The sequence below is a fragment of the Pseudorasbora parva genome, chromosome 7, assembly GCF_024679245.1.
Source record: "Pseudorasbora parva isolate DD20220531a chromosome 7, ASM2467924v1, whole genome shotgun sequence".
In the NCBI taxonomy this organism is placed as follows: Eukaryota; Metazoa; Chordata; class Actinopteri; order Cypriniformes; family Gobionidae; genus Pseudorasbora; species Pseudorasbora parva.
The window spans coordinates 27,141,511-27,153,927 of record NC_090178.1 but is presented as its reverse complement, the minus strand read 5'-3'; the positions used below and the strand labels follow the sequence as shown (position 1 = coordinate 27,153,927).

Below are 12,417 nucleotides of genomic sequence, written 5' to 3'. Positions count from 1 at the left end.
ACTTTGAGTAATGCTCATGTTGAGAGATTCACTGTCAGACAGCAGCGAGGGGCTGAGAAAGTCAAGAAGATCAGAGTTCTAAACTAACTTTTGGCCACACTTGCTAATGGAAGACACTGGAAAAATGAAAAAAAAAAATCTTAAAATGTCTCTTTTTTATGTTTTGTTGGCTTATTGTGCAGAAAATTCATAACATCCTACAAAATCTTCTGATAGTACATTTTCCACTGAGATACTAGAAGATGTGCTCGTTACTTCATCTTAGAATTTGAATCATTCATGTCACATACATTAGCGAGGGTCAGATTATAATCAGAATCAGAAAGAGTTTTATTGCCAAGTATCCTTACACATACAGGGAATTTGTCTTGGTGAAAAAAGACATAGTGAAAAGACTATATAAATAAAAATAAGTGATTAAAAATAAATATATTCAAAAATACACAATATACAAAATAGACAACCTATGTTTGTACAGGTATGCTATATAATTTGTGAAAGTGAATAATATAATTATTACACTGCAATTTAAAAAAATATATATTATGTTCAGTTCATAATAAAATGAATAGCCATCTATTAAGCAACTTAAGAATCTTTATGTGCCAGGACTACTAATTTGGAATATGGAGAAAAACCTTCAATCTGGAAGCAATTTTTTATTGAATAGGCTAAATGATTTAAATAGCAGTATGGTTTACAGTAGAAGTCTTAGGTGAGTGTCATTAAGCGGTAGGAGTGGTTATCTAATTCCTGATGAGATATAATTGTGCTCTTGTGGTAAAGTTACTGATTGCGTTCCTTGCAGAGAAAAACATACAGTACAGCTCTGTGAGAGAACCAGAGCCGATGGGCTGGAATTACACGCCAGCACACTGACGCTTCTACTGACTGAGTCAGAACACACACACACACACACACACACACACACACACACACACACACACACAAACACACACACACGTGCCGAGGTCTGTCCCCTGAACTCTTGTAACAAATTATTGATGCTCTTGAAACTGAAGGACTCATTCAGTCAGCATTTGTGCATCACATTCTGAGTAAGGCACACAAAGAGAAGACAAGTGTGTGGCTGCTGAGCCCAGGGACTTATGTCCTACATAAGTTTGGACAGAGTGACTATGGTAGACTTTACAAAAGAGAGAAAGCACAAAGTTATTAAAAGTTCTGAGCTAATTTTCTTGCATTTCATTTTCTTTTCTACTGTTGCAGGTAATAGGACATTCTCATTCTAGACCAGCAGTTTTCAACCAGGTGCCAAGGGCCCACTAGGGCGCCTTAACAAACTTCCAAAAAGGTCCCAAGATGATTTTGAATCAACCTATTTCTTGATATTTGAATATACATCTTTCTAGTTTTTGAATATACATCTTTCAATATTAGCTCTGTAATATTGTATGGGAGGGAACGACTGTAACTTTGAAATGTGTTCATCTGATTAATTTTGCTAACTACAATAGTAGTTTTGGGAGTATAATAGTACACAGATGTTAGTCTCAAAGCTTATAAGCATGGACTAAAACAGTGGTTCTCTCAATTAGGGGGTGATGACCACTGGGGGCCTCAGCTATCTTCCAAGTTGTTCTCAAGATGACTCTAAATAATGCAAAACACTAATGTAAAATATGGTAATATAACTAAAATCAAGATATTCATTTACTTAAAGGTGCAGTGTGTAAATTTTAGAGGCATCTAGCGGTCTTTCGAAGCACATAGAGAAGCTACGGTGGCTGACACAGGACAAAGGTGTCATCATCTGAGACAGCAGAGTAGCTAGCGCTCTATAGAGCAGTTTGTCCATTGAAGGGCTACTGTAGAAACATGAGGGCACAAAATGGTGAGTTTAACGAAAGAAGACCCATGGTGTAGATAGAAATGGCTCATTCTACAGTTCATTATGCAAGGTCTTTATACACCACTCAAAACATAGTTATGTATATTACATTGTATTTCCTTCAATAGATTCTTCTAAATGTTACACACGGCACCCTTAATTTACTCTAAAATAGGTTAAAATTGTAATTTAAAAAAATATTTGAAGCAATCCTCATCAAGTAAATGACAAAGAGCTAAAAAAGTAATGTCGCCTTTAACATTTTTGTGGACATTGGAGTCAAAAAGGTTTAGAAGCAAATTATCTCTCCACAATTATTTATTTTTGTCAGACCAACTCAGCAAATATCCTAACTGACTTTCTAATGATGATAAAAATGTAAGCTAGTCAGCGAATAAGCTATAAGCAAACCTTCCCTTTGGGAAGAGCAAACATCTGCTCGAGTTTGCCAGGCGACTGCAGCCTTCATGAACGTTTGTGTCTACAGAATTGTAAAAAGCACACTGGTTTGCCAAGGTCTGTGTGTTATCCTGCCCTTAAAAGCTTTTAGAGTGAGAGGACTGATTTTATGCTATTGTATTACTGTACTCATACATATACTTTTACACAAATTCCTTAATCCTCATTAATACAGCGATGTGCACAGTGCACACTTAAGCAAAGCACTGAATGATCACTTACACTACCATTCAATAAGACATTATTACAGCAATGTTGCATTTAATTGATCAAAAGTGACAGTAAAGACATTTACAATGTTACAAAAAAATATTTCAAATAAATGCTGTCAAATTAACACTGGAGTATGATGAAAATTCATCTTTGCATCACAGGAGTAAATTATACAAAACAGTTATTTTGTTCAAGTATTACAGTTTTTATAATATTCTTGAGCAAATAAATGCAGCCTTGGTGAGTATAAGCCCTCAAAATCAAAAACTAAATCTAACCCCAAAAGTTTAACTTGTAGCAATGATGAAACATAGAAACCATTCCATATTTTACACCATTTGATTATTAAGATTATGTGTTATATAAGTTTACTAAGATGTGGCACGATACAGAGCCAATGGAAGGGCATGAAGCATGAAGAAGCATGTCTGCCAGCAGCAAGATCTCTTTTATCTCTCTCTCCCTCAAGCATAAGAAGCCCCACTTTAGTGTAGTCATTTAGTTTTCCATCTAAAAAACTGTAGTAGCAACAATTTGTGCTGGTCTAGCAATGGTTAAAGCTTGTACTTTTATCATGGGAGGATGTTCTGAACCAGAGCGACCGCTGTACAAAATTATGGCATCAGACAACATCAATACTGCCCTTAGAGGACTGTTCGGTCAGTGATATATTACTATGACTGTGTCGATTACTTTTACACATGTCGATACATCCAGAAAAAGACCTTTTTGATCTGGCATGAGGGTGTATTTGTGTGCACGACTCTGGGGTGAGTCATGGAGTGCTTGTTCAAAAAGCAGATAACACTGAACACTTCAACCATGTGACTGTGTGTGTGTGTGTGTGTGTGTGTGTGTGTGTGTGTGTGTGTGTGTGTGTGTGTGTGTGTGTGTGTGTGTGTGTGTGTGTGCGCACAAGTGACCTTGCCGTACCATCTGTTATGCCGTGAGATGTAGACCAGGCAAGGGCCTCAAAGTACAGATTAAATAATCTGATTACGGGCACACTGGGATTAGCTCCCTCTAAATCGTCTCCATCACCAAAGAGCTAGACTCACTTTGCAGAGTTTACTGAAGCAATACCAGAAATAAACATTTTTTCAACCTACAAATAAAAACTTATATAATCAAAATATTAATGAATTATTTATTGTATATGATTTATGTCTAAATATTTAATTGTACTCTTTATGCCAATGGTTCTCAACCAGGGGGTCTCATCTTATTTTCGACGGAGCATCAAGACATCTTAAGCCCTATTTGGACGGTAATCGTTTCTCATGTGGACATCTGTTAAAATACATTTGCATGGCACCTTAGTGATAAAACGCGTCCATTTGGATGATGATTTATTCCTGGTGAAGGAACGAGTTTTGTGATCCTGCGCACCTGGGTACACTGTTCACGTGGTCAGTCGAATGATTGCTTGTCTGCTGTAAAAATGTCATATGCTTGGAATAAAATATTATTTCATTTAAAGAGGTACTTCAGCGCTGGGAAGATGAATCTGTATTTAAACTGGGTCATCAATGTAGTAGAAATGTGAAATTATTTTTGTATTTGGTGCTTTCTAGACTGAGAAAAGACAGAAAATGTATTTTTGTCTCAAGGGGATGAAAGACTACAATTCCCAGAATGCTTCGCTGCCCTGTGAGGCCATTCCCAAAGCCAACAACTTGATTACTGTGACTGAGTTGGAGAAGACACTACAATTAAAAACTGAACGTGTCTGTTCAATATAATGAGTGAGTCACCGCGCGAGTATCATAGCACTGAGCACTAACTGCAGGAGTGAGAGAAATGAGCTGAGCTCTCGTGATTAGAGCTGAGGTAATCGCAACTACACTCGTGTACATTCACAACACGAGTTCAGTCTGGCGCGTTTCAGTTCATACCTTTGCAAGCTTAACTTTCATAGAAATTATTTTGAGAAGTTAAAAGACTTACATTGCTCACCATAGCTCCGTTTAAATGAGTGCCTGCAGCTGAGCTGAGCTCTGAGTGTAATCTCCATCCCCCATGCGCGGGTTCAAAACATGAGGAAATGGCTCCCTCTGCTGGCTGTAGTCTTTAGCCTCTGGCCAAACATTCCTCCTATGATGCAAATATCGTCAATTTGCATCATAGGAGGAATGCATAAATCTCTTGTCTCAGGGGGATATGAGGGGGGAAAGCACAATCATTTGAATATACTCCAGGGTTTCTACTAATACAAAGCCATATGCTAATCATTGAAGTAACCCTTTAATAATAGGAAATTATTAATTATTTAAATCTCCTGTTTAAAAAAAGATGTGATTATAAAAATGTGGAAATTAGCAGAAGTTAATACAATGCTGCAAATTTATTTTCAAACAAAAACACATGAATTACTGCCGTAATAACGCCTCATTTCAAATGTTTACGTGTTTTTTTATTTCTTTCTCTTTTGAGCGGTGATGAAAGCTTATTCTTGTAAATACTTTCCAGCATTTCAGTAATAAAAGTGTAGGCTATATATTTAAAATGCATCCAAATTACACGGAAATGCAATGATACGGTGCTCCGCTGTGGTCAAAAAGGATATAAACAGTTAATTTTGAAACAATCTTTTCTTGAAAACTCAGAAATGTGGATTCGGATGGCAATTAAATTACCACACGACCTTGATGTTTGTCAAAAAACAGTAGGTTATTCGGCTGGGGATTTTTACGTGGGTGGTGGGAGAAAAAAACTGACATTCTGCATTCAGAAGGCAATAAAAATCACAGACTAGCCCATGCAAATTATGAAAATATCTGATGACCCAAGAGAAACAATTACCATCCGAATAGGGCTTTAGAATGATATAAAATAAGACAAAGCAAGCTTTAAAACATGCTAAAACAGCTAAAAGAAATCAAGATGTAAGATGACATCAAATTTGCTCCTTCATCCACTGTTATTTCCAGGGTCATGGAAACCTGGATGAGGGCATGAGGGAATTTTAACATGTGATTTTTCAACTTGGAAAAGGTCATGGTAAAATCTTAAAATAAAGAGAAGTAATTAATAGTTATGTCAAGCTCTATATTGTCACTTTCGGGTTGTATATAAGCACACAATGAAGAAGATGAATCACAAATAAAGTCTTTAATATATAATCCACCATGAAAACTCAGATGAAGGCAGGAAAATAGCAACAACACTGACGAGACCGGATAACTCATTGAAACAAGGAAAATTACATACAGGAACCAAACAAAGAGAACTAATTAGGCAACAGCTGAACAGAATGACTAATCAAATGAGTAGCCATATAAACTAATAATGAACTCAGGCAGAAAGGAAAACATCAATGACAAACTAACTCAAAACAGAACATATCTGTAACATTACAGTCCAATTGAGGGAGGAGGCTCTGAAGGAGGATGGGACACCAGGGAAGATGACAGAAGGAGAGACCAGGGTGCCAATGACGGTTGGAGGAGCCTGAAACAGGAGGAGCCAGGTGGAGACCCAGAGTCCAGCCAGGATGATGTCCCACGTCGAGTCAAGGTAGGGAAGAGTCATGGTGGATCCTCAACGAAGCCATGGGGATGACTGATGGAGATGCAGCCGATGATGGTGGAACCCTAGGCACAGATGAAGAGCAGATGGAACAAAGCGCCTCCGAAGGCTTTGGAGGCTGCGACGGAGCTGCAGCGACTACCACTCGAGGTGGAACCAGGTTACCGGAGGGCTGAAGCAGAACTGGGGCGATTGAGGGAGGGTGAAGCCAGAGGGAGGGCGGAGCCAGATGGAGCCATAGGGGTGGAAAGATGGAGCACAGCAGACAGTAGTTCAGTGCTTTATGAGGGGCGACGTCTGACCCATGTGGAACTGCTGATCCAAAGGAACCCAGTGGAGCCGTAAGGCAGATGGTCTCCGGTGGAGCTGAGGGAGCAGCTAAGGGGGCGGAGTTAGGGCAACAAGCCAAGGTGGAGTGACGAAATCAGTGGCTGGAGGCAGAAACAGGGGATCCACTCGACCAAGGAGGAGCTGGAAAACGGAAGGCCTCGGTCGATCAACGTCACAGAGTGGAGACAGAGGAGGAGCCTAGGGGCTGATGGAGGACAACGAAGACTGGGCAAAGGAGTTGGCTGAGTTTTGAAGAGACACAGAAAACTTAGTGCTGGATGTGACCAGCAGGGGTGCAGGGCTGGGTGGGATCAGTGGGGGTAGAGTTCATCTTCTACAAACACCAACAAACTTTCTATAGAGTCCTGCAGTGACACTCTCTCTGTGGCAGGAGGGTGGGTGGGACTCCTCTTGATACTCTCGTACTCTACAATAACTCCTTCAGGGGCACATGATGTTGCTACTCACACACCTGGTTATGGACACGTTGCGAGATTCAGATTCCGGGGCGATAGTTTGCTCATGAGCTGGCTTTTCCATCATAGCAGGCACTGACTCTCCATCTGCAGTGGGCTCTGGCGACATGTCCACAGTGGGGCTGGGGATGTCCTCCTATGGACCGATGGGGAACTCAGATCCAATGCTCACCAGCACCGACTCCACATAAGTGACCAAATTCTCACTGGGACTATATTAGCTGGCAGGTGTGTAGAGTAGTGCTACAGGCACAAGATTTGTATGGTGGACACGGTCCATTGTAAGTGGAACGAAACACAAAAACTAAAACTAAAAATGCAGCAAAAATATATATCCTTTTCTGGCCTTCTGTCATGTTTGGGTTGTGTATAAGGACACGAAGATGACTCACAAATAAAGTTTATAATATATAATCCAGCAGGAAAACACAGATGATGGCAAGTAAATAGCACCAACATGTATACATTGATGAGACCAGACAACTCAGAAATTAAACAAGGGGACTTACAAACAGGGACCAAAAAAAAGGGAACTAATGACACAACAGGAGAACAGAATGACTAATCCAATGAATGACCAACCAATAAGCATAATAAGGAACTCAGCCAGGAAGGATAACATCAATGACAAACTAACTCAAAATAGAACATAACTGTGACAATATTATATTGGTAAAAAAGTTTATATATATATAAAGCATAAACTATATAATTATTTTATATAGCCCCTCCTAGTTTCTGAAAGGCTTTTCAATTGCTTTGAGCATCACTGGTATAGCAGAAGTAAATATCTTGGATGGCCTCTGAATACTGTTTGTATCAATACTCATTTAGACCAATGGGAATGTAGCAAACTCCTTAATCAATTAAGAATATTGAGATTAAATATTTCCAAATATTTGAGAAAATTGTATTTAAAAAAAAATAAATGTAACCACAAGCGCGGGGGGGGGGGGGGGGTTGTTGCAATATAATTTAATTTCACTTTAAACAAAAATCTATAATCCTTCTTGTTAAAGTATTACCTTAATATCCCCACTCCTGTTCTTCTTTATCTACTATTCTATCCTTCCATCTGTCTATACTTCATCCACTGAGCCAATCAGCTTTGCCAAAGAGTAGGGCATCTGTGTGCATGTTCTTGATTGGAACAATAAATCACTGCCCCAAATTACAGTCACAGCAGGACACACAGATGCTTCACGTCTCACAACGGTTGTCTGAGGATTCCTTTATTCTGTCTCCACACAGACATAGGCTACTGTACACACAGTATCATCCCTTTTTTTCTCCTCAGTACTTCAGTCAAATTCTCAAACTGACACTTATATTTCATTACAGATCTAGTTAAAGAAGAGCCGATTGTGTGTTGTGCAACAGAATTCCTTCCATTAGAATGGTCTGTTCTTTCTCTGCTCCTCTACCAACAAAGGATTACATCAATAAATAATGGGGTGTGACTGTGGAACCTGAACCGACACTCCATGCATGTTCCCACCGGTGGAGCGGCATCACAGCGGCTCTGACCTAAGGGGGCAGTTACGCTACATCAACACTGAGGAAAGACGAGGAGAGGGTAATCTGACCTTGAGTATTCGCTCCACTCACAGACGTCCCTTGGACAGAATGTGATAATGAGACCTAACAGATCCAATCCAACCCACTTGACTGAAGTCTGTTATTTTATACAGAGACAGCTATCTGTAAGCCACTTTCAAGCTGACATAAAAGTGTAAACAAAGAGTAGAAATTACACACTTCACCTTTAACCCCCTACAACAACAAATCCTTCATACCCCTAAATATGGCCTAATAACACTGATCCATTAAAGTATCAAAGAGTCAATTAACTAAAAAGCTTCTGTCATATCAATAGTAAACATATATAAGTAAAAAGTAGTTATGAAATGCTCTATTTATTGATTATGTGCTCAAAGGTGAAACATGAACATCCGGATGTTATACAGGATGTTAGCTTAGCTATTCAGGATGTGATGCTCGGAGAGGGCATACACAGATTGGTTACATTATTAATTTATTACATGTATAACAATCTATATCTTGAGGGTGAATGATGAAATCATTCATTCATAAATCCATAAAAAAAATTACAGACACATAAATCACTTATTTACTATATATTAACTACACTTTAATATACTTAATCATTATAATTAATTGACTTAAAAAAAAATCACAAATTGTTTTCATCATTGCGTTCTAGTTCCACATTATGGACACCTATGTGTCCTTATCCTTGGTCACTCATTGTCTGTACCCAGGTAACCCAGCCCACTCACACTGGAAACACAAGCTCAGTCAAGCTAATTACATGTAACAGGATCTGTGTTGCTCTCCTCCCTGCTGCAGCACAACCCCTCCCTTCTTCTCTTCTCCCCTCTCCTGCCCATTCCCTTCCTCCCCTCCCACAGGTACTCACCTGCAGTGTGTATAGGCTACACTACTGGTGCAACATGAAGATGAAATGTTCATACTGGAATGCTACCAGTTCTTAATGTAACAATATTTAAATTGGATTACATTACCAGTAATTAACATTCATTATAGGGACACTCAGGAATATTTTAAAATCCATGTTACAACACACAAGTTGATTTATATTTTTAATTAACAGTGCAGTTATATTTAATTAGCTATTCTTCTTGGTGTTTGTGTCCATATAGCAAGAAACCAAACAACTATTTATTAGGCAAATTATTTATTTGCCAATTAAATAAATAGTTTGTGAAGAACAAATGGAAATGTTACAGGACAAATGGGATGGACTGACAAACTCAGCCTCCATTTACTTTTAATGCTTTTTTACCTTTCAATCAAAGTAAATGGTGTCTGAAACGGTCTAATTTCATATTTTGTTCCACAGAATAAAATTACAGGGAGTGAATAAACCTGAGAGGATAACATGAGGATATAATGACACTTTTTAATTTTTGTATGAACTATCCCTTTAAGGGCACCTTTGAACTCCTCTGATGCACGACCACAATGATTGTTACTTCATTTCATCTGTTCGCTTTCCGTATCCGCATCTCGTGCCTATCACAGGCCTGTACCGGGAATTTCCACTCGCGTGGCCCCGCCTCGTGTTTGACGCAGAAGGAGGCCTATAGGGAATAAAACAGCTGGGATGCTGATGGTGGTGCATCGACACGAGCATCACTGCGACAGCAACCGGAACGGCTCGGTGCGGCACGCCACAGCGACGTTAAACAAACCGCTGTAAAGCTTAAAGAAAACTGCGTTCAAGTAGCCAGAATCTCTGTTACCTTCTGCCCTATTTAACCAGGTAAATGGTCACACTCGGATTAATTCATGACTTGACGAAACCGTTTGCGTAATCATTTTTGCCCTGCCAGTCATCAGTTTTGACGCATTCGCTGCAGCGCGTCTGTGACATTTCGTCCTGCGATGTTACTAAGGCATCTTTTCTGCTTTAGCCGATGTCTCCGTGTCCCTGGCAACGGCTATAAACTAGCTACGCACATCAGCTGCCGGCATTCTCACTGCGCAGCGCTCGATGTGTGCGCACCTGCTTTACTCGCCACGTCATTCCGAGCCTAACACCCTAATAAAACCACGCGGATGAGTCAAATTGCGCAACTCAGTCTGACATTCGTTTCACCCCAACGCAGTTACCCACTGCAATTCAAATTCGACCTTACGAGTCATTATTAAGAGCTGAATCTAATAAATCTGCCCTGTCAGTCATTACCCGCGCTACGTTATGTCACAGATGCAGGAAATAAGCCGGTTTTAGTACAGGTTCCCGGTAACCGCATTATGACGCATGCGAACTTCAGAGATGGACCGGCTTTGTGGTGTGTGGACACCAGTCACATTAAACACACGCGGCAATGCCGGTAGTGACCATAAAGATGATCCAAATGCATATTTAAAACATGCGGATTAACTGTCAAGAACAGGAGCCGCGCGCCGCGGTCAGTAGGGAAAGATGCACTCAAACAGTACTGAAACACAACAACCTGACAAGCAACTTTTGAGCATAAATAGGTGGAGAAAGACTCCACACAATTACGATGAAAAGACAGGAATGCGCAGCGTTGCCCTTTAGAAAGTATGACTAGCATAACCAGATTAGACCGTCTTGTGAAGGTTAAAAAAACCGCCCAGATAATCATTCAAACACCGACAAGCTTTCAATTAAGAAATTAAGACAACGGCTAAAACGTTATCTGCGTCTACGCTGCCCATGACGACAGCATTCTAAAGGTTAACTAAATCAGTTTCATTAGATCTGCTGCTGACCATTCATAAAGGCTAGTAGCCTAACAATTTCAGAAATATAGCGTATCGTTTATAACGTATGGTTACAGAACGTCCTGTCCCATCAGTGTCGCAGTCTAGAAATCCGCGTACAAGTCAATGTCATTCTGCCACTTTATGTCTGGGAGCATAAGACATGACGCTGCATTTTTCAGTATTTGAAGTCTGCATAATACAGTATAAAATCAAGTTTTTATTCGTTTCTGTTTGCTATGATGCAGTAAAAGAGAGATGTCGGTCTTACCCCCATGGTTGCGCAGTCAGTCCGTTCTCTTCAGGTAATATGAGAGTGATGGAGAGAGTGACAGCCTTTTACGAAAAGAGAATGTCAGTCACCAAAAAGGATCTTAAGAAAAACGGACAATTATAATTGGTTTAAAACTTTGTTTCAATGCTTTACCTCGGCTGAGGGACCTAATGCGCGTATTCTTTCACTTCAAGGTATAAACGAACTTATTCGTTGCAACATTAAGTTAATGAACCTGCAAAACTATGTAAATAATAAATACAGAAAAACTAAATGGTCCAATGAAATTCGACTGCGAGGCAGTGCATTTCGCAGGGATGCCGGTCTCGTGCACTGCTCTTTGTAGATGCGATAAAGCCGGCGAAACTAAGAAGCCGCACTGCTGCCTTTTATGCTCTGGTGTCCTTCCGCGACACCGCCAGCTGCCGCACCACTCCGCCTGGAAAGAAGCGCCGGTGGATGTGAGAGATGCGCTTCTCCAACTGCCCGACCTCATAAACGAGAACCTCACGAGAAACGCCCACATTTACGCTCTTAGCCAATAAACGCACGCACGCCTTAATATCGACGTATCGTTTGTCCAACCAACGCGCAGGCAGCAGATACAAGCCTCCAATCGAATGCGGACAAAGCTCCTCCTGCGGTAATGCAGAATTCCAAAGTCGCACAGCATCATCGTTTGCTCTGAGAAATCTCAGTTGATAAAATGGACTAACTAAGCTAAGTCATAATCGGTGTGATTGCATGATTAATGTATTGTATAGGTGTTTGGTATATTGTTTCTTACAGTGTTTTCTTTTATTAGCTACATGTATTCAATTTGTTGTCAGATCATACGAACAGCTGCAGCTCTAATCGACACTGCAGTTAGGCCTCAAACACCCCAGGTTCAATGTGTTAAAAACTAGGCTACTTTCATACATTAATACTGTTACATCTTACCAGTGTTTCATAATAATGCTTTATTATAACTAATCAATTACATATATAGGTTATTGTTGTAGTTA

The 12,417-nt window shown here is 40.0% G+C and overlaps 1 protein-coding gene across 2 annotated transcripts in view; it reads right to left on the bottom strand.

The window, feature by feature from the left end:
* atp1a3b (ATPase Na+/K+ transporting subunit alpha 3b) overlaps positions 1-11,870 on the bottom strand; it is a 31,863-nt gene extending 19,993 nt beyond the window's left edge. For both annotated transcript variants that reach the window (XM_067448867.1, XM_067448868.1), the window contains exons 1-2: positions 11,564-11,870; positions 11,408-11,472 (exon numbers count right to left, since the gene is read on the bottom strand). In XM_067448867.1, coding sequence (XP_067304968.1) covers positions 11,408-11,413 — 6 coding nt within the window. In that variant the 5' untranslated portion in view covers positions 11,414-11,472; positions 11,564-11,870. The remainder of the gene's footprint in view (positions 1-11,407; positions 11,473-11,563) is intronic.
* Between the last annotated feature and the right edge of the window lie 547 nt (positions 11,871-12,417).